The 25,261-nt window shown below is 37.7% G+C and overlaps 5 protein-coding genes across 5 annotated transcripts; 1 reads left to right on the forward strand and 4 right to left on the reverse strand.

Annotated features, from left to right (window-relative positions):
• Positions 1-6: 6 nt before the first annotated feature.
• On the reverse strand, positions 7-3,757 carry LOC114518462 (splicing factor 3B subunit 4-like). The gene is made up of 9 exons (XM_028538453.1): positions 3,718-3,757; positions 3,114-3,197; positions 2,738-2,883; positions 2,542-2,670; positions 2,275-2,455; positions 1,978-2,127; positions 1,762-1,907; positions 1,346-1,679; positions 7-1,010 (listed from the first exon to the last, which is right to left on the reverse strand). The coding sequence occupies exons 1-9, from the start codon at positions 3,749-3,751 to the stop codon at positions 988-990; spliced, it is 1,227 nt and encodes a 408-aa protein (XP_028394254.1). The 5' UTR covers positions 3,752-3,757; the 3' UTR covers positions 7-987.
• A 4,371-nt stretch (positions 3,758-8,128) lies between these two features.
• LOC114518406 (AP-2 complex subunit mu-like) lies at positions 8,129-11,793 on the reverse strand. Its single transcript, XM_028538396.1, has 10 exons — positions 11,583-11,793; positions 10,908-11,173; positions 10,607-10,825; positions 10,365-10,527; positions 10,185-10,233; positions 9,308-9,384; positions 9,093-9,228; positions 8,922-9,019; positions 8,611-8,722; positions 8,129-8,537 (listed from the first exon to the last, which is right to left on the reverse strand). Exons 1-10 carry the CDS (start codon positions 11,654-11,656, stop codon positions 8,403-8,405), a joined length of 1,329 nt encoding a protein of 442 aa, XP_028394197.1. The 5' UTR covers positions 11,657-11,793; the 3' UTR covers positions 8,129-8,402.
• An 858-nt stretch (positions 11,794-12,651) lies between these two features.
• LOC114518311 (serine/threonine-protein kinase mos-like) lies at positions 12,652-15,333 on the reverse strand. The gene is made up of 4 exons (XM_028538284.1): positions 14,569-15,333; positions 13,799-14,197; positions 13,362-13,495; positions 12,652-13,078 (listed from the first exon to the last, which is right to left on the reverse strand). Exons 1-2 carry the CDS (start codon positions 15,013-15,015, stop codon positions 13,808-13,810), a joined length of 837 nt encoding a protein of 278 aa, XP_028394085.1. The 5' UTR covers positions 15,016-15,333; the 3' UTR covers positions 12,652-13,078; positions 13,362-13,495; positions 13,799-13,807.
• Positions 15,334-15,524: 191 nt separating this feature from the next.
• On the reverse strand, positions 15,525-22,172 carry LOC114518310 (exocyst complex component 8-like). The gene is made up of 21 exons (XM_028538283.1): positions 21,941-22,172; positions 21,191-21,346; positions 20,859-20,954; positions 20,574-20,674; positions 20,315-20,457; positions 20,150-20,229; positions 19,955-20,034; positions 19,557-19,686; positions 19,408-19,469; positions 19,212-19,314; positions 19,079-19,130; positions 18,728-18,872; positions 18,318-18,370; positions 18,111-18,238; positions 17,578-17,708; positions 17,384-17,503; positions 16,649-16,760; positions 16,444-16,544; positions 16,263-16,358; positions 16,083-16,154; positions 15,525-15,867 (listed from the first exon to the last, which is right to left on the reverse strand). Exons 1-21 carry the CDS (start codon positions 22,014-22,016, stop codon positions 15,775-15,777), a joined length of 2,130 nt encoding a protein of 709 aa, XP_028394084.1. The 5' UTR covers positions 22,017-22,172; the 3' UTR covers positions 15,525-15,774.
• A 774-nt stretch (positions 22,173-22,946) lies between these two features.
• Positions 22,947-25,242, forward strand: LOC114518168 (sushi, von Willebrand factor type A, EGF and pentraxin domain-containing protein 1-like). Its single transcript, XM_028538112.1, has 4 exons — positions 22,947-23,470; positions 23,948-24,070; positions 24,351-24,537; positions 24,636-25,242. Exons 1-4 carry the CDS (start codon positions 23,101-23,103, stop codon positions 25,018-25,020), a joined length of 1,065 nt encoding a protein of 354 aa, XP_028393913.1. The 5' UTR covers positions 22,947-23,100; the 3' UTR covers positions 25,021-25,242.
• The last annotated feature ends 19 nt before the right edge of the window (positions 25,243-25,261 follow it).

Consider the following 25,261-nt stretch of genomic DNA (forward strand, 5'->3'; position numbering starts at 1 on the left):
TCAGGATTTACCTACGGGCTTTGAGTAACATTGCTAATTGGTCAGTAATATTGCAAATTCACTTTATAATTAATCTCAACAGAGTATACCGAGGCGACTATTGCACAATTAAGTGCACTGGGAAGGACGCTGACAACAAGCGGTGTAGTCAACACAATGGGTGGAAATGAGATTTTCAATCATCAGGCTCATCACATGGTTCATGAATGACTGTGCTCATGGACTTATCAGCTAATATTTCGCACGGACGAATTACTCAAATGCCAGAGTCACTGCTGTGCCAAAAAGACGGAAACTTGTGATCTTTGCCGCGACTTAATGCCTCTTTTGATAAATGTGAATGAGTAATTAGTTATGAACGCTCTGATGTACAAGAGCTCTTATTTGAACATCAGTAACTAATTCACTCGTTCACATCTATCAAAAGAATAAAATCGTACATAAACCCCAGCAAAAATTGCAAATGTAATCGGGCCTTAATCCGACTGACTCTGTTGAAATTCAATTTACCCGATCGACTGACTTTGTTTGATAAAAAAATCTGAAGTGGAAAATTCCGGTACTTTCGCTAACATGTCCATTTCTTAGACCAAATGGAACCATTTAATAATTTTCGATAATTGGAACGATAATTTTCACGTCACCGTTACGATTGACGTCATCTTGCCAAGTGAGAACGACAGACAGTATATTAGTTATTAGTGCATTTGAAGTGTTTGTATCTATAAATAACGAGGTTAAACACCAGAGAGAATTATCATTGAGACTGTATTTGCCTCACTTGGCAAAATGAACATCCATTTCATAAGTAGAAAAGGCAATACATGGGGTTTTCTAGTCTACTAAAAAAAAGCAAGTCCGTCGCCATTTTTGCGTTTGTATGATGTAAAAACTTTCCCTCAATCGACGTGCATCAACGTACTTTAACACATGTCACATATCCTATGGGCTCCAAGATTAGAGTTGTTCCGCATAGTACAATATACGCTACCTTCCTTGGTTTGGCATGCCTAACAAAAGAAATGGATTCAACCAGATGAGAGCTGTTCATCCTAACATGAAGTTTAGCATTCTTCAAAATTTGCAGCATTGGTGAAATAAGTTTAATAATTAATTTGTGAGAACACCGCGTATATTGGCTTAGTGCAAAGCTTCATTTCAACTGACCGAGAGCTTTGCAATAAACAAGGCAAGTGTTCCCACAAATTGATTATTTAACAAGTCGTTTATTCACTAAATTTGAACTAATCAGCATAGATGGTTTTAAACGCGTTAGACACGCGTTATTTTAAAATACAGTTGACCAACATGTACAGTAAATACAATTATACAAAGACCTACAAACCTTGGTTTGGAAATTGTGGAAATCCAAATGGCATCATTGGCATTCCAGGGGGTGGCATCCCCTGCATATTCGGCATTCCCATCCCTTCTGGTCCAGGCATTCCCTGGGGAGGACCCATACCTCCATGAGGGAAGCCACCTTGTGGGGGAAAACCTCCTTGAGGGGGCATACCCATGGGCATACCAAAAGGCATCATGGGCATTCGTTGGTTTTGGTTTGGTGGAGTGGGCGGTGCTCCTCTGTGTTGCTGTTGGTTGGGGAAACCTTGAGGCGTGGCGGACATCAAGGGGCGAGGAGGAGGTGGACGGATATCGCCGGGCGGTCCTCTACCAGTCTGAAATAAGAACATTAGAATTCAATAAAGTTGGAATAAAACAATCAAATAAATGCATCCAGGCTTAATGCTGGCACCCTACCTGATCTGATCTTTCATGGCCATGAGGTGGACCTCTCATAGACATAGGAGGTGGTGGTGCTGGAGGCATTCCAGGAGGTGGGAGACCTTGAGGTGGGAATGCTGGTGGAGGCATTTGACCTGGCATCATACCAGGGGGAGGAAGACCTATGGGAAAAGTGGCAAGTTAATTTTGGGCAATATAATTGAGCAAAAGCATAAAAATATGTCTTCATACCTGGTGGGGGCATGGTAGGAGGAGGTGGAATCCCACCAGCCATCATCATGGTGGGATCAAAGGCATTTACTTGGGTAGGTGGAGCATCAGCAAACAACTGATGAGGCTTGTCAGCTTGTGCCAGAGGATTCTGGGATGCAAGTAGACGTTCTAGAGGGGCAGCAGAAAAGAACACATGTGAATAAGGTGAGACAACCAGCTTCCATGAAGGTTATTTGTGGCCTAAAACTATACAAGGCAAACATGAAAGAATCTGCCTTTGCTATGTATTGTAACAACACTGTCAGTTATCCTTGCCTGCAGCTGAGCCATGCCTTTCACCCTTGGCATCTTTCTTGAATGCATAAGAAATGCTGATGGGACGATTGCATAAATGTTGACCATTCATAGCTTCGATGGCTGCATCAGCTGCATCAAAACTAGCAAAGTTTATAAAGGCAAAACCCTTTGAGTTGCCGGTCTCTGGATCTCTCATTATCTGAATGAAAATGTTATAAAGAGGATACACACTTCGCTTACAATTTTAAATGTAAAAAACTGAAGAAAAACTAGATGTCAACTTACCTTTGGTGTTTGTAAAATGACCCCAAAGGCACTGAATGTGTCGTACAATAATTTTTCATCAATTTCCGGATCCAAGTTACCAATGAATATATTTGCTCCAACATCCAGATTTTTATTATGAGATGATGCCTTAATAAATAGTAACTTTAGTTTAGACAAGACTTTGGAAAGAAGTGAAACAAATCTCAAAACCAACCTTGTTGACCCTGACAGGTTTTCCATAAACTTTTATCATGTTCATGACTTTTATTGCATAATCGGCATCTTCTTCGCCGAGGAACTCGACAAAGCCATAACCTTGATGAAGTTGAGTGATCCTATCTTTTGGCATGTGAACATTTACTACAGAATCATATATAAAAAACTTTGAACCATTGATTATGAGGATTGTTGTTTCAGGAAAGGTCATCCTGCACAGCACAACAATAGTTTTGATTATTAAGTAGCAAAATATGGTTGAAATATTGTTGAGACTGTTTGTGGGGTGACACAAAACTTTATCTAATTCAGCTTTTATCAATATAGAACAACTGAGGAATTTTGCCTGGAGGATTAAGGAGCTCTTCACTTACCAACAGGCCCGGCTTGTAGAAACAACTCCCAAAGTAGGGTCTCACTGACTTTTTCATCAAGTCCCCCAACGTAAATTGTTGCATCTGAAACCAAAATATCCGCAAGATTTATGAGTGATGAGTACAGAGCAAACAAAATACTTGCATGTTCTGGGAAAATGATTTGTAAAAAGATATAAACCCACACATTATGTGCAACCATGCTCTCATGAGCTGGGTATGCAGTCCTTGCAATGAATTAAAATAAGATCCTCATCCTTTATACGATGATACAGATACTAAGATACATCGTTTACTTGCTTAAACTTTTTCAAAATCATCAGATAACCAGCATGGGATTAGGCAGAAGCATTATATGTTATCTAGAAAGTCCATTTGCAAATTGTAATATGCAGACAAAAACTGAAAATAATTTAAGCTCAAATACGAGTGAGATTTTGGTCATTTCAAATCAACAAATACACTGTGAAAAATATTCAATATTTTCTCCGATTAGCGAGATCGTAGCAATCAAGCAAATAAGATATAATATTCCATTAGAAAACACCAATAATTCAGGAATAACTTCTTATGAAAGAAGGAAAACAAATGTTTAAAACTTCACCTTGATTACGTTCTGTGATCGGTCCGGCCGCCATGCTTCTTTTTTGTATCGAATTCGTTACCAGGCCACACGCCATGCAACAAAAACCACTGACTAAAACGTGATGATCGCGGGGACGGGAACAAAATTGGCCGCCACGAGAACACCCCCCTGCCTTTTTTAAAACAGTACTAATGTTTCTATCTTTAGAAAAGAGGTAGTTAATTACGTAATGATTCTACCAACCATACTTTTAAAATTCTTTTATGCCAGTGTTCTGGGTTCGAACCCAGAAGCCATAAACGTGTTTTTATCTATCAACGAACACGTTTTAACTTGGCCCCAGACATGGACACTGTTTTTTAAAGCCAAACGAAAAGGAGGGAAACCGGAGTGCCCGGTGAAAAACCCTCCAAAGGTAACCTGAGTTTCAGGTTACCTGACCGGCGATCCGAATTTGGTAGTTTTCGTTTAGAAATCGTCCGCAATACAGTTCAGGTTTTATTTACAGTTGACCGCCCATCCGAACTGAGTCCCAGGAATTTCATATAGCTATGCAATTCTTCAGCTTTGTCGATTGAATCCTGGTGGTGGTCTAACGTGCGTGGCTCGCATATCGTTCGTTGCAAAACAGCGGGCTGTTAAAAATTTTAATTAAACCGCGCTTTGTCCGACAAGGGCAACAAAAATTATTTTAATTTTTCAAATGTTTTTTTCATGATCATGCTTTTTATTGGAAATTTGGCATTTTGGAAACAAATGCTTCGTATTTAGGATTTGCATGCTTTTTTCATCTGAAACCGATGTAGACAGCACTCTTCTATTATCCCTTTTTTATGACATGCACCATTTATCTTTTTTTATACTTTTTGGATAACGGCTGACCGAAAATTGAGGAAATAAACGTAATCAGGCTCAACATGCAACTTAGGGCTATAGTATGGCTAAACAATAATGTCCCTTACCTTTGGCACTGTATAATAATTACCTTCGGTAAACAGTATATTAAAATTTCACTTGCTTCATTGCTCCATTCCAAACAGTCGCGTTCTTCTTTAACATCATCTCGATGGTGGGGCGTGCAAGAAATTAAACAACATAGTAAGTGTGTCAAAATTGAAAGGCAAGAGTTTAAGTTCAAAGCAAGAGGGTACTATCAATATTAACCTACTGAGTTAAACACTATACCCTCAAATAACCCATATTATATAAGTGTAGTTATCATGCCAGGATCATGCAAATATCATGTAATATGCAGGAGAGGTATATTTTACTTCTTATTAAAACTTAGTTAGTCAAAAAGTTAGTCAAAATGATTAGATTACGGTTTATTTCCTTCATGCTTGAGAAAAAAAAAATCGCAAAACGAAAAGTGAATACCAGGGAAACAGAAGAGTGAATCAACATCAACATTTTTTTCTTTATTTCAAAAGTTCAATAACTCGAAATTCAATGTTGAAAGACTAAAGTATAATTTTTGATGCCAATGACGGACGGTCTTTGGAACGGATTATTGCAATTGCCGCATTATAGCAGACTGAACAGAGAACTTATATAATCATATAAGTACACTCACTGGATTAGATTCGTATTAATCTAAAATTAGGCCAATACGAATTCGATATATTTTCTCGTTGCGCGCGCGTCGATCATGCTAATTGCATTTTCTTACTTTCATTTCAACGCTTTAAAGCCATCATGCATCTTCCGCAGCTGTTAAGTCGTTCACACGCAAGTGACAAAACTAGGAGTGTTTCATCGAGAAACCTCGAAAACGCCCTCACAAGAGCTGCGAGTAATTTTCTGTTATCATGCAGTGTCGAAAAGGGTGAAATGTCACTTGATGTGTGAATATACTAAGGTTAGACCACCAGGAGGAATCAATCCGAGAATAAATCATGCATTTATATCATGCATTACTCTAATTAGTATATACCAATAGTATGTACCTCAACCAGCTTCTGCTTGTACACCCGTCTCGTCGTCCATCATCTGATCCTGCGACGATCCTTTATCATCTGATTCTGCGACGATCCTTCATCATCTGATCCTGCGACGATCCTTCATCATCTGATCCTGCGACGATCGTTCATCATCTGATCCTGCGACGATCCTTTATCATCTGATCCTACGACGATCGTTCATCATCTGATCCTTCGACGACCCTTTATCATCTGATCCTGCGACGATCCTCCATTATCTGATTCTGCGACGAAGATACAAAAATATGATATAATTATTTTAACGCCGAGAAATGTAACTTATGTATAAAGCATTCAAAATTATATACCTTCAACATCTCCTACGCCACTCGTCCAAGGCCTTCGCATTGCGCACGCGAATACAAAATGTCATGCATGTTTTGTAGGAAATATTCATCATTTTTTTCATGCTCCAGAGAGAACTAAAACACTCGACTATTATCTCCTTCTTGAAATTTGATTTACCATGCATTTTTATGTTTTAGGTGCTCTGCGAGCGATATTTTTGTTCCGGATAATTTTCTTTCAAAATGGAGAAAATACAAGTGATGGGGCCCCAGATCACTTGCATTTATTCCGCATGCACTTGACACGACCACATTCATGCAAAAACCGCAATCCGAAAAGTTAAAATCAAGGAGGTAAACAGAAGAGTGTTCAGCATATTCTCAGCCAAAAAGCCAAATCCCATGCATATTTTACTCATGCAAATTTATTCGAAATCGAGTTTTGTATTTGCGTGCATAAATGTCGCCCAAGGCAGCTCCGACATCTCTCCACCCCGACGTTTCTTTCTTTCTAAAATAGGAAAACCTCGGTAAAACCAAAAATTCACAGACATATATAAAGTCTAGTTAGACTTGACATGGGCAGCAAAGGACTCATTCTAGTCTCGCCCACTGTGTACAAACGTGTTATTTCAAGTCACAAACACGAAATACATGTATTAATAGAACAATACCTATTATTCGCTGCGAGCAAGCGTTTGTGTTTCGCCTTCCCCATCTTTCGGCGCCGTAGTTCGGTCTGAAATGAAACAAGAAAGGCAAAACAAAATCAAGTTAACGCCTCAACTTGTATTTTACATTTTCAATCGAAATATCACAAGAAGGCAGTGAAAATCTGAAAGAAAATGCTTCCATCGTCAATGTCTTCTGCCTCTGAGTTCTGGCATGCACGTGGTTCTGGCTATTCAAATCAATACGACCACAAATTAATTTGCAAAGTGGCCAAAGGCAAAGACCAAGCCAACACTTGAATTCTTTCAAACATCCATGACATGTACCTGATCAAGATCCTTCCAACTTTTCCCTAAACTTCTTCGAGTTGTCTTGTCCTCTCTCGAAGCTACTAAGTATGAATTCAACGCCAATGGGTTCAACCACCTTTTATTACCTGAAAAACATTCCAACGGGCAATGCAAAATTAAACTATGAAAGCGTAAACTATTGTCAGGTTTATGCATATATTACAGTACTTTGTTCTTTAATGAGCAGTAATAAATCGTGCCATGAATTAGATTTTATTCGATTGTGCATCAGTGCATGTTTGTGCACCTCTGGGCTTAGAAAATTGACCAGGGACCGTTTGGCGTTTGTATCAAACCCGTTAGCTAAACGGTGGATAAGTGAAAATTAAATAACACTCTTACATCAGTCTCTTGAATCAGCCAACTTGAATATTATGCACTGAATATGTGGTTGTAGCCAGTATCTTTGTATTAAGGTCAAAAACATTTAGTTCGTTTGTTGAATAAAACGATAGACCTGCTTTCTATTTTGAACTTATCCACGGTTTAAGATAAACGGGCTTGATACAACCGGCCCCTGGGGCCGTAACCATTTCAATTTCATGACGTTGTTTCAACATGACTAAGAGCTTGAGTTAAATCTTGCAAATGATGTAAAGACATCGTCATAGAGCAATAAGATGAGTCATCTCAATCATGAATATGTTTTGTAAAAGAGACATGGCCAGCCTCGTACCCCCAGGCAGTTTAATAACTATAAATACAGGCACACTACAGGCTTTTAGATAGATCAGTGGCTGGGACATGGCGCAAAATATGTACCATTGTTGTTTCAACGTTGTTTCATCCTCTGGGTACACGGTTAAAAATTGATCAGGTTGTGCCGCACACTGTGAACAGTATTGTTAACAATGTTGTTGAAGCTTGTTGAATCATCAATGTTGTTGCAATCACGATGCAATGTTGTTGTAACAAGTTGCATTGATGATTCAACAAGCTTTAACAACATTGTTAACAATACTGTTCCCAAGGTGCAGCACAAAATTGTTCACTCCTGTTTTTAACAACTTGCATCAACATGATGATTTTTACGCGTGATAGTGCCGGGTACCCACGGGCGAAAAGACGGGCTTTTCCGAGGTACGTGGTTTAGCAAAAGTGCGTTCAGTCAATAAGTCATCAGACCAGCTCAATACTACACGATTTTCTGTATGGAGTCATTTTCTATTCCAATTTCGTGTGCATTCTCCCAATATCCACGCAGCATTCATTTTCTATTAGCCTATACGGACAAAAATTATCTCGAATACAAAGTTCTCTCGAAGATACATACGAAAATTCTTGGAACAATGTTCATTATATAATAATTGCAACAGTATTGGTATTTTAATAAATCATTAGTCATTTTCCTAGCGTAAAACAAAAGACAATTGAAAAAAAAATTCGCGTCCACTGCAGTGTAGGGATCGTTGTTCTCAGCATCTGGTCTCGTACAACCCACTGCGAGAGATATATCTCACCCACTTGATGACGTCATGATCGCTGTAATTGAGTTTGTGTTCAAATACTTTGAGATAACGAACTTTGAGCCCCGAGCAGGCAAATGGAACCTGGTGACAAAAAGATACTGGTGAGGAAGTGAAATTAAATTTAATTCTAACCTAAACCAGCTAAGTTACTCACCTCAAAGTTAAGTGATATTGGTGGTCTTGCCCATTTTTTCCCTTCTTTTGCAGGCATTAGCTCAATCTCTGCACTAATCTGAGATTCCTTCATTCCTGCCATTCGCTTGATCCTAAATATTTTCATTAAAAAACGTGGTTGCTAGTTTAAGTTTCAAACACACAATATTTTTTCTTATATTCCAGCCTGGTCCCACAAAATCCTAACAAGTGAACAAGTGAATTCGGACAAAGGGGAACCCAGATTTGTAGGACAAGTGTACAACAGGTTTTTATATACACAAGAAAACAAATACCAAAATATTTACATACTTCCACACAATGGCATTCTCGCTGGACTTAAACTTCGCTTTTCCCTTCATGCACACAACCTGTACACCTGCTGTTGTTGGAGGTGTTGGTATACGGATCTAAGAATGTGAAACATAAGTAAACATTATGGGAACACCATCAAAATCTTACACAAATACTCCAGTAACGTACCTCAATCTTCTGTCCTAAAACTGAAGGTTTGAAGTTGGATTTAAGAACAACTTTGACTTCCATTCTAGTTTTGCCAACCTCACGAACCAGTGGTATGACCCTGAATGGCAGACTGATGTCCTTTGTAGTACGGTACCTACAGAATAGTAAGTGATGGTCAAACGCATGAAATATACCTCCCTTTATCTGTCTTATAAATTGACACATTACTTTACCTCATCAATTCAAATTCACCATCTGGGGGAACAAAACTGATGCTTCTTTCTGTCTCAAATTTGCTAAGTTTAACACACTATAAAGACAGATATTACTATTTAAACACATACACAATGTCATTCAAACCTAAACTAAACAAGACGCCGTTCTGGCGTTAACTCCGGCGCACGTGCCAGTCTTCAATATAGAGCTTCTGAACATAAACAATACAGTTCGCGTATTGTTTCGCATACATATTCGCATTTAGATGCCTTGCGAACCTAAATGTTCGATCGCGAAATTCAGAAGCACATCGCAGTATAGAAGTTCAATTGTTCAAAAATGTAAATAAACCGCATGATACATTCGCTTCGTCTTACACTTTGCCTTTGGAATTCGCGCTTATATAGTTGTATTAAATCTTCGATCCTGTGCAAACTACGCGACGTGTCAACGCGCCCATACACGACCACATCATCTTGTTAAACGGCGAAATAGCAGCGATATTATTAAATTAGGACCGAGTCTACATGTATTAAATATATTCTTACCCCAATTCAATCTAAACTTAATCGAACAGCATGAAAAGAGCGGTTTATTTGTTCCTCTTGGAGGAATTGCCATATCATGCGAGCGAAATCGAATCGCGCATTGGAAAATTAGCCAAAGCTGTGCACCACAACTCTTGGGAGATAAGACTGGGACGTAGATAAATACGGTCACATACACATTTTAAATACTAGTATATTTCGCGCCATTACAGACTTGCGACGACGAAAAATAATAAAAAATAAAAAAATAAAAAAAACAAAAAAAACAAAACAAAACCGGGGCGAATTTTTAACTCCGTCGCTGACGCCGGAGTAATAAATGACATATTCACTTAATTCTTTTTACCTGATGGAACGTACAGTCATCAATTGCAATCCCACTTTTACTTGTATTTCTAATAAACCAGAATTATATTGTTTAACATAATGATTGTGTTAACATGTTCAACACTTACTGCTCTCACAGTTTATAAACTGTGCTGCTATCTGAACATAATACTTTGAACTTTACAATGACCCTACTCACTTTTTAGAGCTGGTATCAGCAGCTGCTGCAGATTCAGGTGTAGAAGACTTGGCTTGCTTCTCCAACAGTAATTTATCATTCATTCCAAATTTGCATTCAGGCATTCCAGAGAGATAACTCTTCATCACCACCTTGCCACTCACATGAGCACTTAATGTCTGACCTGATAGGAAAAAATGCTTCTTAGAGACATGCTATTGATGCAGCAGAACTACAGAATCTAAACAAATTATTCTACATACCTTGTGGAGACATCAATAAATTGACAGACTCCAAGACATCTAAGAATAGTTCATTACGACGGTATTTAATACCCTCTCGTCTCCAACCGATTTGGCCTGTCACTTGACTTGTGATCTGGGCTTGTTCTTCTCGACTCTGTGTCTTTATGCCTTGCTGTGTAATGAACGTCTTTAAGATGGATGTATCGGTTTTCTGTGGGTACCCATAATCACAAATTTCTGAAATGCATAGTTAAAACACATGTCTCATTAGCAACGGATCCAATAGCCAATAAAAGGTTTGCACTGAAAATCTACATACCATCTAGTAATTCATAAATAAGAACAAAATTATTCTTGATGTTTTCCTCCGTTAGTTTTCCAAAGTAAGACTGCATTACTTCAACCACTTTGAACAGAAATTCAAACACCATGGCAGCATTGACATTCTGCCTGGTAACTGCCGCTATCCACACATTTCCACGTTTTGTATGAAAGAAGCTTGTCCGCGCAATGTTTGTGACAGGGGATCGCACTAAGCCACGAGCATGGATCACATTCACACGGAAGGCATCAATACAATTACGCCTAATTGCGAAAAGGGAAAACAATGTGACATTGACTTGGTATTTGTGACAAGGAGAACTTGCAATGTGACATTAAATTGATATTCTACTTGTTTTTCGGAAAACAAATCAGCACTGGTAAAGAATAAGTTGAATGCTGCAATAATGTAACCAATTCACGATCTATCTTCAATATCAAATAATCGATTTATCATCACCGATTTAATATCAATTTCATCAATCATCATACAAGTTTCTAGTACACTTTTATTAATTGTGCAACTTGACAGGCGAATTTTAAATCATGTACAAGATTAAATGAAACGCATTCAAAAAGGATATTGAACGATCGCACATTTCCACACATCACATATCATAAACACTTCAAACATATGGAATCGCACAATTCGTAGTCACAACTCACAACCTACCCAATATCATCACGGAACACCCGAGAAATCAACACTTCTCCCTTGTGATTGTATACAAAAACACCACCAATCATATCTACAATTCTACCCAACGACGAAGAGATATAAGAAATGCCGTATTCGCGTGTTTACCAGCTAAAATTCATGAAATTCACAACATTTTATCCAGGAAAACGGATAGAAACGACTCCATTAAACACCTTCGAGTGATCACCCAACATGCAGTTCGAGTTGAGGTTTTGCACTTCCACTTGTACATTATAACTTTTCTTCCGGTAAAACTACGGTACAGCACACAAACACTGAATTTTCTGTTGAGATCAATGAGTAACGACCACTCAAAACTTGATATTTATTCAGAATATATTTATTCTTCAAAATAACAAATAATAACTTTTTGCGTGTGTGTGCTATTTTCCAAAAATATGGATAAAAATTGGGACTATCACGTTTAAAATACATTACATTTTTTTTCTAATTTAATGGTGTTCCTCTATCTACACCGAATATATGCAGTTCCAAATAAAGGAATGTGATACGTAATTCTATTTTATTTCTATTCTGTTTACCATCTTCACTTCATTGTGCAAATATCCGGATAATTCTAGCTAATATATAATTGAATTATAGATTCAAGCATTATATTATTTTTAATATTATTTATTTATATATATATATATATTATTTTTAATATTATATTCATTTTCTATTATATCATATCTATAATAAATTTGCACACAGATTAATTTATACATATTATACATTTTATAATATTCACACATAATTAAATATAGTATATACTATTTGGCCCAGAATTGTCAAACTGAACATGATAATATGTTGAACTACGACTCCGAAATCAGAACAGAATAGGCTTTCTATTATAGACCTTTCTTATAAGACGTCAAACGCGGAAAGTCTGATGTTACACGAAATTTGATTGGCTCCACAAAACTATCGAGCCAATCAAACTTCGTGTAACATCAGACTTTCCACGTTTGACGTCATTATGAAAAAGGTCTATTGTAACGTTTCTAGAACGGCCTTCCTCTCAATTCCAAAGGCACAAGGTAAATGCCTCACAATTTCAAGACAGAGGGCTCCCAGACGCAATTTTTAAAAACAGTTACGAACGAACTGTACAAAATTAAGGAGCCTTTTCGCACATAATTCTGAGCCGTTCTGATTACACACTTTATAAAATATATACTATAGAGTAAAGGATAAAAATATTTCTTTATATTATTTCTTTATATATATTATTATTTAAATACATAATTTTATACAATATATCATTACCTTAGGCTCCGAACTTGTTCAGAGATTTTCGCTGCAACTTCTTGTAGGTAATTTGAATAATTTTCTTTCTGTCCAGCAGAGGTTTGCTTTCGTATTTCAATCTCGGCATTGCTTGAATAGTCTCGGCACGGTTCTCCGTTTTTGGCCACCTATGACCAGATACCTCTCAGCTTTCATTGTTTGGACTTCTCGTAAGTCTAAATCGTAAAAGATGAGCCGATTTCAATTAGAAAGCGACGTTTCAGCAAACAACGGTAGCAAGTGGATTAAATTTTAATACACATATATGCCTGTGTGAGAATATCTGTTGTATTTTTCATTGCCCATCCTTACGAGTGCACTTAACTGTTGCTGCATGGTTTTTGAATGAAGACTGAGCATACGATTGTAGCCGAACAGTAGACCAAAAGTGATAGAATTTTAGCAAACTGCATGACATCATCTGTGAAGGTGGCATCAATGCTAGAAGGAAGAACTTACCAAACTCTAACGAAAACTGAGTTTTGCCACTAGATCAACTCTTCTCGTTTTCCTAGCTTTGTCTGTGATTCCATGGGATGGAACACTTGCGACCTGGTCTCTGACACCGAGTATTTGGCTGAGAACATTTTCTCCTGTAAGGTAAACAGGTGGAAAAAGTTTAAAAGCTTGTTGTGATTCATGATTTGGCTTTTCCAAAATTACCAATCATGCAAACCAAACAAAAACCAACAACAAAGTGCCAAAGAAAGTATAGCATGCAAGCAATCCCGATGTTAAAGTTCCTGGTACCGGTTATATTAAACTCTTCAACTACATTTTGCATAGTTAAATACTAGTCAACTGAGAAATAAAAGACTCTGATTGGCCAATTCTGTCCTAACTATACAGTTAAAGTCGACTAGTCTTTTATACAACTGGCCCCTGGTGAATTATACCTTTTGAATTCACATTGCTTCGTTCCAGCATGCCAAAACATCGAGTAGCTCCTTAGATGAAGGTCTTTTATCGGGCTGGGCACTCCAACAGCTCGTCATGAGTTCATGATATTTGTTATCTGGCATATTATCTGGGCTAAGTTTCGGTCTCAAACCCTTTGATACGACGCCGAATATAACTACATGTTGATTTTTGCCTCTGTATGGTATATCCCTGGTCCAAAATTGCCACAAACAGATTGCCATTGAGTAGATATCGGCCTTGCAACTAGCTGACTGTCCCCGCAACAGCTCCGGTGCTCTGTAAGCGAAGGTGCCAGTAAGATATGATCTAGTTGGACTCACAGGCATATCTTCAACCACTTCACAACAACCAAAATCACCTAACTTGCAAACATTCTGTCGTAAGAAAAAATTATGGTAAGGTCTTGTTGCATTACCTGCATTACAGATCTGGAGACCTTATGCATAAACATGGTTAAACTCTATTTTGGACAACCTTATGAACTGAATAATCAAGAAAGGAAAAGCAAAATATCTTTCTTTAATACATGCAAAACGTATACTGTAGAGTCTTTGAAAGCTTCAACACGAAAATAAGACTCGCACGTCGTAACTCAATTGGCCTCATTTTTATGCAATTAGCTTATACTTTCAAAAATAACACGTATGGGATATGATTTCTTTCATTTTTTGAGCTTGTTTTGAGGAAGACAGTTCTGCATCAGCGCTTTGAAATCATAACCATGCATATATTCTACCAACCTTACCTTTTTTGTAACAAGCACATTGACTGGCTTCAAATCCAAATGGGCAACATTTTGTTCGTGAATATATTCCAAAGCACTCACTATTTCGTAGGCGAAACGAATCCTTCTTGGTTCATCGACGAGTTCCTCGGGGTCGTCCAACAAATGCTGAAGCGTTTTGTTCTCAATGTACTCCATTATTAAAAAGGGTGAATCCTCGATGGTCATTGCTTGCGAAACGAACAGAGTTCTCACGATGTTCGGGTGGCAAAAGTTTATCACTTCGGGGCGAGTTTCAGAACGAAAACTCTGCATCGCTGCCTTTTTGTTCTTGGTGTTCGTGTGAAGTTGCTTTAAAGCCACTGTCTCACCTTTATAGCTAGCTTCGTAGACCGTCCCAAAACCGCCTGAACCTAGCATACGGCCGATTTTTAAATCGCTCACACATGCGTATTCGACTTCGGGCATTTTCAATATTGTCGTTTTTGTGATAAACGGTACTGCCGAGCATTGATAGATTAAAATTCTACACACGCGAAGTGTATTTAGAAAAGAATATGGTTAAAAAAATGCAAAACGCACACACAAATGTACACAGATTATAAAGGTCTTGCTTGGTTCGCCGTTAAAGCGGAATGATGAAGACTTTGTCGTGGGTGAACGCTTAGAAGTTATTGCAAAATTTCGAATTGAATGCCGTAATTGTTGAAAGATCGTAAAACGTTTCCTTGTGGAGCCTTCCGGCATCCTGAAACGATCGCTGGCATGAGTGGACAATGGAGCAAAATGATTTAAAAACAATAAAAATTAAACGGTATTGGTTCTTGCATGAATAGAGCATTTGTTGAAGCTAATGATATGCACATGCAGCACAATGGAAATTTTAAACAAAAGCAGTCAAATGGATTTACTAATCTTACTGCTGATTGCAGATTTGCATATGAAGAACATCCGTTTTCTGACTTTGTCAAAACTTGTTTCTACATTTATTTATCTCTAACGATATCTCTAATGAAAAATATTAATTTAAATGCCCTTCTAATATTATATAAATTATATTTTGATCGCACCGAGGTAGCGAATGACTTTGCAATCTTCCTATAGCGTTGTTCAGCCTTTGGTACTGTGTTTGAATGCAATGCAGCTAAAAATACAGTCCGTTCTCGCAATCAGCATTACAGATAAAGACGTAGTTATTTCCCGCCTCACCAAACCTGAACGTTCAGTTTAATTCTTATCCAAATTTCCCGCCAAAGTCGAGAGCTTCGCCATTTCTGAATGAAGAGACTGGATCTTGTCAGGAACGTAGTGTAAGCGATTCTGAAAGAGAACAAAAGAGGCATGACAGCCTTCATAGAGAATCGTCATATACGAAAATATCGAGTTAGAAACGAGAAGGAAACCAGTAAACCAATAAACTTTGTTATCATATAAGTTTGAGCAATCAATCAAACGTTACCACTCGTTACCACTCTTCCTCAAATCGCGACAAAGGAATGCTCATTCCAGTCTAATTTCCGATCAGTCCTCCTTACCTTCAATGTATCCTCGACCACGGGGAGAACGGTGTCCAGGATAAACGTGGCGTTTTCGAAGATAAAATCAGCCTGAAAAGAAAGACGAATTGAATCTCATTCATATACGGTAGGGGGAAGTTTTTTTCATATTTCTCCAGAATAAAAATATTTACATCCGAGTCACCCAGTGTATATTACCTGTTTTATGTTGTGCCCAGATTTGATCTTTGAGCGAAACAACGAAACCTGGGTCTCGAATAAATTGTGAAGGCAATGAATGATGTCATGATGAAGCTGAATACCAAAGAACATAATTTCGTTAGAAGCAAATCACAGTGCAAATTGCATCGTATGAGATATCACACACGCATATACTCACGTCTGATGAGTAAAGTTGAAGGCAGTCGTACAGAAAGCCACAGGCGCTTTTGATAAATGTGATCGTCGAGTTGCTAAGTCGAACGGATCTTTGTTCCGCTTCTATAGAACCAAAAGCAATGCATGATTGCATTGTTATAAATAATAATTGCTTATTATCTCGGATTAATAAATTACACAATTTCGAAGTTAAAAGATTTACTTACGGAAAACGACGACTGTATTAAAAGTAACAATGCCCATGCTTTCCATTTCGTAAATTAACGCATCCAGCTCATCGTGTCTGTATGTGTAGTCAACCGCCTGCCACTGCTCTTCCTAGAAATAATATATTGTATATGGATAGTTGGGGTTGAAGGATACACACTACCACCTAAATGATACTCACTATCACCTAAAGGATACTCGCTATCCCTTAAAGGATGCTCACTATCACCTAAAGATACTTATTACTACCTAAATGATACTCACTATCACCTAAAGGATACTCATTACTACCTAAATAATACTCACTATCACCTAAAGGATACTCGCTACCCCCTAAATGATACTCACTATCACCTAAAGAATACTCGCTATCCCTTAAAGGATGCTCACTATCACCTAAAGGATACTTATTACTACCTAAATAATACTCACTATCACCTAAAGGATACTCGCTATCCCCTAAATGATGCTCACTATCACCTAAAGGATACTCGTTACTACCTAAATGATACTCACTATCACCTAAAGGATACTCGCTATCCCCTAAATGATGCTCACTATCACCTAAAGGATACTCGTTACTACCTAAATGATACTCACTATCACCTAAAGGATACTCATTACAACCTAAATGATACTTATTACCACCTAAAGAATACTCACTATCACCTTCATGAACATCCATCACCATGCACACTGACCAACAACAATGTATCTTGATGTATGATACTCACCACCACCCTGTGTTTTATGGCCTCCACATGATGACGATGACTTTCATAAATGGCGTCTTTGATATTCTCCATCAGCATCTTCTTCATCGAAAATGTCAAATCTAGACCGTTCTCTTGAAGCTTAATGGATAAGAAAGGAGAAAGTCTTGATGCGGCTTCCAAATCATACGTACAATGACGTCAACTACACTTACCTTGTTGCAATGTCGCGTCGCAATCCCAACACAGATACCAATAGCAGACAACGTAATATCACAATGAAATACTTGTCGCGATAGCTTTGATACAAAATACTCCAGTTCGTCGTTCGCCCACACAATAAACGCTGAGTTAAAATGAAGAATGATTCATATCATGGATATTTTTAAGGCACTACACTACACTACACCGCACCACACTAAACGTATGAATTGTCATATGGAACGAAACTTCAGTCAATATTTCTATTGGCTTTAGCACACTGTTACCGTATTACCAAAGGAAAGCAACGGATTTTATGGTCTCAAGTCACACTGAATGTGATTGAACAAAGGAGACAATTTTCTTTAAAGCTTTGTTGAAAAGGGAATACAAAAACTTCAGGGGTATAAAAGACTTGTTAACTTTCAACTATAGTTCAGGACAGAATTTGCCAATCAGAGTGTCATGTAGGTTAACTAGGATTTAACTATGCAAAATGTAGTTAAAGAGTTTTACACAACCGGCCCCAGGAGGGTTTTTCGCAGACCTGATTTGAATCCTTTGCACTCCGAGAACAGTTTGCAGAATTCCTTATGACATTCTACAAGGCTCGTGAAGAACACGTTGCTTAGCTTCGTGATGTAAAGTGCCGTGGCTCCCTCTATCTTCAGATGTCTAAATATTCAGATGATTGAGCTGATACTTTCCACCGCAATATAACAGACAAACATACTTCGAAGAAAGACAAAATTACCTAAAACTCTGTTTCATTGCCTCGCTCCTATTTCGAAGAAACAACGTACAAGCCTAAAGAAAGTTGCAGAAATTAGTTGCAGATAAAATATCATAAAAGTTATGCACTCATTTTGTAGCACTTTAATAACTTTATATATAGGGTGTCCAAAAAAAAAAGCAACCACTTAAATATGCAGAACATTAATACAGCTCTAAAGCGCAATAGATAAGCACCTCTGGAAATTGAAAATGGCTCTTAATCCTTCATTTACAATGCTAAAAGTCATTTTAGCTGAACTATGGTGCAAACCCGAACAATATTAATATTCTTGCATATTTAAGTGGTTGAGTGAGTTTTTTTTGGGACACCCTGTATAGGAATTGCCTTTCTTTTTTTGAAGTAAAAAAAAATCAATCTTCCTTACTAACCTGATGGGCTTTCCCAAGTTTATTAAGTAGTAAAACTGCTCTCCTACTCGACTGCGGTCCACCATGCAGTAATATGCTCTGATTTGCCTCTAATTCCGTCATTAACGCCTCTGATAATAACTTCACCCGGTGGTCAACTCGACTTCTGTGATCGGAAGGAACAAGTTACGGTGTGATTACTGTAATATTAATATCGTTTAGTAGACAGGAACAAACAATCGAACCAAATAAAAAGAAGACGAGCAAACAAAGCGACAAACAAGAGAACAAAGAAACAAACAAACAAATGAAAAGAAAACCAAACATTTCCATGTCTTTAAATATAGTTCATAGTGAAACAATTTTACTTACCTGACTTCATTTAAAGCGTGGGAACTTGGGGAATCTTTTAAATAATCATTGACTAGAAATACAGCAACACGATATACCCATTCAGCATGGAACGCTTCAATTCCTACAGCAGAAAAACTACAAATCATTTTACCTTTCTCGATGAGAGTCATGGCTCCTTCAAAATCTCTCTGTGCAATACACACATCCAAGTCGTCAGGAATATCGCGAAGCCATTCAACAGCTAAAAGATCGCTCTGGAAAAGTTCAAATTTTGAAACTCAAAGACCCGTTGCGAACGACGTTCTAACTACGAATCATTGTTTCCTTGTATTTCAAGAAAAACCAACCTTTGATAAAACAGTATGTGTGCTGCTCTCATTCGTAAATATGCTATCATTGTCGTCTTCATCTAGAGGTGGTAATAAGCCAATTTCCTGGTAATTTTGCATGGTATATTTCATTTGCATGTTACATTCACTGTACAATTAGCTCTCACCTGACTCATAAAATGGGTTCTTATCTTTGTCATAATGTTCTTGTGTCATTTGACTTTGTGCAGAAACTTCTTTTTGCAATTGAAGTTTGAAACGTTGACGTGTCTCCTCCAGCATTGACAGCCACTTCGCCTAAAATTAAAAGATTGTTTTTCATTGTTTTTGTTGTTTCATAAAGTCCGCTTCAAAAGCCCTGGTCCAACAAAAATCTTAGAAACTTGGGAGTTTGCATGACTTAACAGCACAGTCATCAGCCATCATCAACTAAACTAATGAAAGAGATGCTTTCACAAAACTCAGCAAACTGGTGCATAAGTTAGTTGTAAATTGCATTGAAACCATTAATGCTTTCCCTTACTGATGAGCTAAAGCCTAAAAGCCATATGCTTCACAAGTTTACCTTAGTCTCTGAGTCCTCAGCTTGGAATGTGACTGTTTCACCAGTAGGAAAATTCATGATTCTGAAGGCATCTCTCAATCCTAAGTCACAAACAAATGATTATCACCTGTCTTTTGGCATCATTACACAGGGTTGTTGACCAAAAGAGCATGCAGCCTTTTGAGATTTGCAAGTATAAGGCCTTAACCACCTTACCTTCCATATCATGGACATTCACCACCCCAACGTTATCAACCTCGAAAACTGACTTCAGTTTAAAACGGCCTGGCCCAAGCCTGGATAGAGATATCCCATTGAGCACACAGAAGTGAAAATAATGAGGTGAAACCACAACAGGGCACAATAAAAAGGATGACATACTTATTGCTAACAAACATTGTTATGACCAGAAAATCGTCCAGTAAAAATCCTTTCACTCGCTCTACAGCTCCCAAGGAATCCTGGTCTATTTCAAGCAAGTCACCTTCCATCAGACAGTGGTGATCATGAACATCCATTACACTCTGAAAATAGAAATACCCCCAATTAATGTGTGAAAGTACTGAGCAAGCCAAGTTATACATGACTGATATACAATTCCATTATATATAGGTTTTTAACTGATCATTAGGGGACTTACAGAAAGGCCATCTATGTTTTCAAGAAGGGACATAGTTTCATTGTAACTATCACTTTCTGAGGGCGGACCTCCATCACTAATATCCATTGATACTGATGACTCTATGCCAAAAAGACAAATCATAGTAAATGCCAAATATATTCAAGAAAATTAAGGATGTACATACAGAGCTTTAAGTAGCCAAAAGTCATTGATAATTTTGCTATATAGTAATGGAATTTGTGTGTTAATATGAGAAAAACTTTAGTAACACATATTTCTTATAGCCAAATTCAAGAGACTTACCTGATCTACCAAACAAGGACATCTCAAGTTGGGTTGATAGATTAGATTTCTGATCTGTTAACAAATGACTCAACTGATACATCTCTGCTTCTAAATCTGTATTTGATTGTCAAGGAAATCCATCATCACCATTTGCATTGTTAGTACATTTTATGATATTCTCAATCCATAACGACCTTCAAATGAAAAGAGATCTTCTGCTCCCCCCCTGATCCTCCTAGTATGGGGCAAGGAGGGCAGCTATTCACCCACCCCCCCCAGTTCTGTTATTGCTGATTTTAATCTTGCATTTGACAGTAAGGCTACTACAAGGCTTCTTTCTAAAATGATACAAGAAATCTCTCTGGATGTTTCAATGAACTGTTGATAATTTCTATAAACATTTCTCTTCAGTGTTGCTGCAGTTTCCTCATTCAACGTCTTGATCTTTTTCTGTTGTTCTTTCAATTCTGCATGAGTGTTACAGTTCCCACACATATCTTTTACATCTACAACATCAATAGCATAGGTATTCTATAGTGTACAATACATCTTCTGGGGCAATTATACAGGGTGTATCAAATACCTTCATAATTCCCAGGGACCTACAATCTTTTGCAATTGAATAGAAGCAAATATATATGAATACTAAGTGGTTGCAGTTTTTTTTATACATCCCATAGAATACCTGGCCAACCCAACTCTTAACAGTGAATGCCTTATAATCTTATAGATATCTGTATCTTGTTTTACGTTACTTAATGCAGGAATTAGACTTTCAACGGGGCAGTTCTATAAATTGATCCTCTAACAAATCATTAACATAATGCAATATTGGCCTGGTATTCTATAACTGTACCAGACTAAATTTACAGATCAATTCTAGGCTAGCAACCTGGAGTCCTGGACAGACGATGCATGGGTGAATCAAAATATTGCCTTTAAATAACAATTTAATTAACAGATCTTGTCGTTTTATAAACATTCAAGTAGTTGCACGATCTGTAAAGATTTGCATTACTTGTACATCTCTTCGAGGAAAACAAATCTAAAAAGATACAATGCTTTAATAGTATATGTCAAATAACTTGTACCATACTTACACTTATCAGGATCAAAATCCTCCTTCGACATTTTCAGGGCCAACACAGGCGACGAAATCAAGTCCATTTTAGCCATTTTCAAATATCAACAACCACCAAAGGATAGTATGATTACTTAGTTTAACGATCAAACCATTTAGTGAAAGAATGAAAGTTTGCTTTTGGAAAAATATGTCATTTTCCAAACATAAATTTTAGAGAAAATCAGAAAAATTCATCAACTTTAAATGTTTCCGGGTGCTAGGCTGTCAGCGGTAATAGTAATTACTATACTTTGTGTAAACAATATGCAAAAAATCGCCAATAAGATTAAATTCCCAGAAGTGAAAGAAGTCAAAGAATGTCGTTTCGACCGGAAATTTCCTACTAACATAATAGAAATAAATAAACGAATCAAACTTGGTTTAATTGTTTTTTCACAATTATTTACTTTTCCAATTTTTTTCATTGATCTCAACATAGACAATCCAGAAGATAAGATGTCTTCTGGATTGTCTATGATCCCAAATAAAGAGGTCTTCCTACACACTCCTTATGACTTATATGCTGCTTGACATTCGTTGTTAATATTAAAACAAAAATGTATTTTAGTTTGGCAGCATTTAATGAGCGCGGTGTAGTTGAGAAGACGGCAATATTGATAATGAAATATGACTCCAATTATTAGTTTCGGAATCACTGATTTGGACATGCGCTAGAGTGGGAAGTCAAAACTCAAAAACGAGAGCAAAACACTATTCGTACACATTTTGCCAGCATATAAATACGACTGAGCTGATTTATTTTGTGCTTTCCAGTCGAAACGTATTAAATATGCGACCGATTCTTTGTATTTACTGGAACAATATTTGGTTGTCATGACTTTATACTATATTAGGGACTAGGACTAAGTCCGCTAAAGGAGGCAACCTTGCGTTATATTGCAGGTTAAAGCTAAAATAGGTGTATAAGAAGTAGAATGCAACATAGCTGAAGATTGTTCATCGCTATCTTTGTGTACAATTACGAAATATGCATCATTATTTGTCATAAAAACTACCCATACTTTTCCCCAGTTTTGGTGACACAAGTTTTGAAAAGCTTGTTGAAGAAAGTTGATTAAAAAGATAACGATTTAATGCGAAGCTGGTTGGTACTTTTTCAATTGAAATAACGCGAATATGGGCGACCAGAGGCCGCCAAACACTTCAGAGAACGACGAACACATATATCTGGACGTAGTTCACATTGCCTCGCGCCCTCCGTCGAAACGGTCACTGTTTCCGAGTACAGAAGAATCACAAGAGAAGCCACCAGCCGAAAATGTGGCACCGAAGAAAGAGGGCAAAAGATCGAGCGGTATCCAAATATACATTCTTTACTTCACGATAATATTACTGGTTCTTGCTTGCTTGGCTTTGGGTGCACTTTATGTGATTGAAAGACGGCAAAGTGCTATGCTCGCATCAGAAAAAAGAAATACATCAGAAAAAAGAAATACCACAGTCGCAACTCCAGTACAACCAAATTGTAAACCAAATGTCTGTCCAGGTAAGAACAGGTCTTATCTCATAAACTTTAACCTATTGTTTGCGAAACGACATATTATTCTCACCTTCCAAACTAATACCGTAGGTAAACGAAGCTATAATAAATTATTTTGTGATTTTTTGTCCAGCCCAGCTTTAGTGACTAATCAGGAAGGCCGTTCGATTTTATATGCATGTCGAGTTCTTTAGAAACCATATCTAGGGCATGCGCAGCTCAAAAACATTGATTTAACCGTGTTATCTCGACGGTTTAGGCCAACTATGTTGCTTTTTCGTGAATAGTCTGAGAATGATTTCGTCTGGAAAATGCGAGAACCCTCATGGTTCCTGTCCGCCACAAAATGCAATCGTTTCCTTGTTCGCTAATTAACCTCATGAAACATTACCATATAAACATTGTATAAATATAAATATAATATATATTCGACTCTTAATAATGTCACTAAATCAATTTCTGCGTTATTTCTACTGTACATAGAAACAGCGGACGAGAACCTGGATTGTGTTTCCATGAAATTGGAGCTGCTGAGAAGGGAGACGATTTACAATAACAACTGCAAGACACAACTTGGTGAAGTTGGAAACACTACTCCGAAGCAATGTACGTTGCCATTTCAAAACTCTCTCTGCCTATTTGCCCCAAACTTATCTTACTTCACTTGACGATTTTGAATTAGAATTTGAACTACTGCATGCAGCTAAGTAATACGTCGTTTATTTATTTATTTATTTATTTATAAACTTGGTCGTTTAGACGAGTTCACCACAATTCCAACCGTAAGAGTTTCCACTGAAACAATACACTGGGGTAGACATCCTGCCTAGCTCATTCACGTTGTTGTGCATCGACAAGCTACAATACGTGTGCACTTCTTTTTAAGGTACTGCAGAAGCCTTGCAGTTCCAGTCCCCCTCGGGTGCTGTGACGTCACATGGTTCCTTGGCGATGGCGTCAGCAACTGTGTGTTTCTGGTGCAAGTCATCGCAAGGAGTGCTCCACCATATCACATACGACGAGCCATCTAGTAAAGGTGGCTTTAGTATTCTCGAAGAAAAATCAATGCAAAGGTGAGATTGTCTCTCAGCTCGTCGAGTTTCTGTATATTTGAATATCAGTTATATCACGCCATTAATTTTTTTTACATTTTCGTTCAATTATAACACAGTTCCTCTGATACAAACTGGCATTCGTTCTGCTGGATCTGGTCCACTGGTGAAGAATTTTATCGATTTTACAAAGACGGGAAACTTCTCAAAAGCAGGGAGATTAATCGGGAGCGAAGAATGACCGCTGGCGGAACCTGGAAACTAAGGCTAAAATTGGATACATCAGGTGCTCGAAATGCTGGCGGAGGAGGAACGACGCCGAAGCAGTACGGGGAAATAACGTCGGTCAACGTTTGGAATCGAGTTTTGCGCAAAAATGAGCTTGAGAGAATTATGACTAGCAGTTGTGCATCAATGTACAAAGGCAACGTAAAATCCTGGAATGACTTCAAATCTGCCGCTAAAACAAATGTTAAACTTGTAAAATCGACCTGTTGCAAATAGATGTATGAAGCCCCTCTTTTTGTTCATGGATTACCTTATACCAGCCGACAATTCCTCTGCAACATAATTCAAAGATTAGCGTCTTTGAACCCGAAAACTTATTATTGTCTTGTTTAGACAAATATTCTAGGTTTTAAAACGACAATCTTCGAATTATGAAAGAAGCACAGGCAGTTTTGAAGAAATCTCTGAAAACATTTCATTTAATTTTGACTTGTAATTTAATTTTTAATTCATAGCC

This window comes from Dendronephthya gigantea, unplaced genomic scaffold (assembly GCF_004324835.1).
Source record: "Dendronephthya gigantea isolate DGI-Jeju-01 unplaced genomic scaffold, DenGig_1.0 000010F, whole genome shotgun sequence".
NCBI classification, from domain to species: Eukaryota; Metazoa; Cnidaria; class Anthozoa; order Malacalcyonacea; family Nephtheidae; genus Dendronephthya; species Dendronephthya gigantea.

Excerpts from the sequence above, each read along its gene's own strand:
- LOC114518311 (XM_028538284.1), bottom strand. The coding sequence starts at position 15,015 with ATGCCCGAAGTCGAATACGCATGTGTGAGCGATTTAAAAATCGGCCGT. Across the intron at positions 14,198-14,568 it reads ATGTGCTTGTTACAAAAAAG|AATGTTTGCAAGTTAGGTGA; the intron begins GTAAGGTTGGTA and ends TTCTTACGACAG.
- LOC114518406 (XM_028538396.1), bottom strand. The coding sequence starts at position 11,656 with ATGATTGGTGGTGTTTTTGTATACAATCACAAGGGAGAAGTGTTGATT. Across the intron at positions 11,174-11,582 it reads GTGTTCCGTGATGATATTGG|GCGTAATTGTATTGATGCCT; the intron begins GTAGGTTGTGAG and ends TTTCGCAATTAG. Across the intron at positions 8,723-8,921 it reads GAGAATGCCATTGTGTGGAA|GATCAAGCGAATGGCAGGAA; the intron begins GTATGTAAATAT and ends GAAAATATTTAG.
- LOC114518310 (XM_028538283.1), bottom strand. The coding sequence starts at position 22,016 with ATGGCTAAAATGGACTTGATTTCGTCGCCTGTGTTGGCCCTGAAAATG. Across the intron at positions 21,347-21,940 it reads GGATTTTGATCCTGATAAGT|ATGTAAAAGATATGTGTGGG; the intron begins GTAAGTATGGTA and ends TTGATGTTGTAG. Across the intron at positions 17,504-17,577 it reads CGACGCGACATTGCAACAAG|CTTCAAGAGAACGGTCTAGA; the intron begins GTAAGTGTAGTT and ends TTATCCATTAAG.
- LOC114518168 (XM_028538112.1), top strand. The coding sequence starts at position 23,101 with ATGGGCGACCAGAGGCCGCCAAACACTTCAGAGAACGACGAACACATA. Across the intron at positions 23,471-23,947 it reads TAAACCAAATGTCTGTCCAG|AAACAGCGGACGAGAACCTG; the intron begins GTAAGAACAGGT and ends TACTGTACATAG. Across the intron at positions 24,538-24,635 it reads GAAGAAAAATCAATGCAAAG|TTCCTCTGATACAAACTGGC; the intron begins GTGAGATTGTCT and ends ATTATAACACAG.
- LOC114518462 (XM_028538453.1), bottom strand. The coding sequence starts at position 3,751 with ATGGCGGCCGGACCGATCACAGAACGTAATCAAG. Across the intron at positions 2,128-2,274 it reads AAGGCATGGCTCAGCTGCAG|AACGTCTACTTGCATCCCAG; the intron begins GCAAGGATAACT and ends CTGCCCCTCTAG. Across the intron at positions 1,908-1,977 it reads TCCTACCATGCCCCCACCAG|GTCTTCCTCCCCCTGGTATG; the intron begins GTATGAAGACAT and ends CTTTTCCCATAG.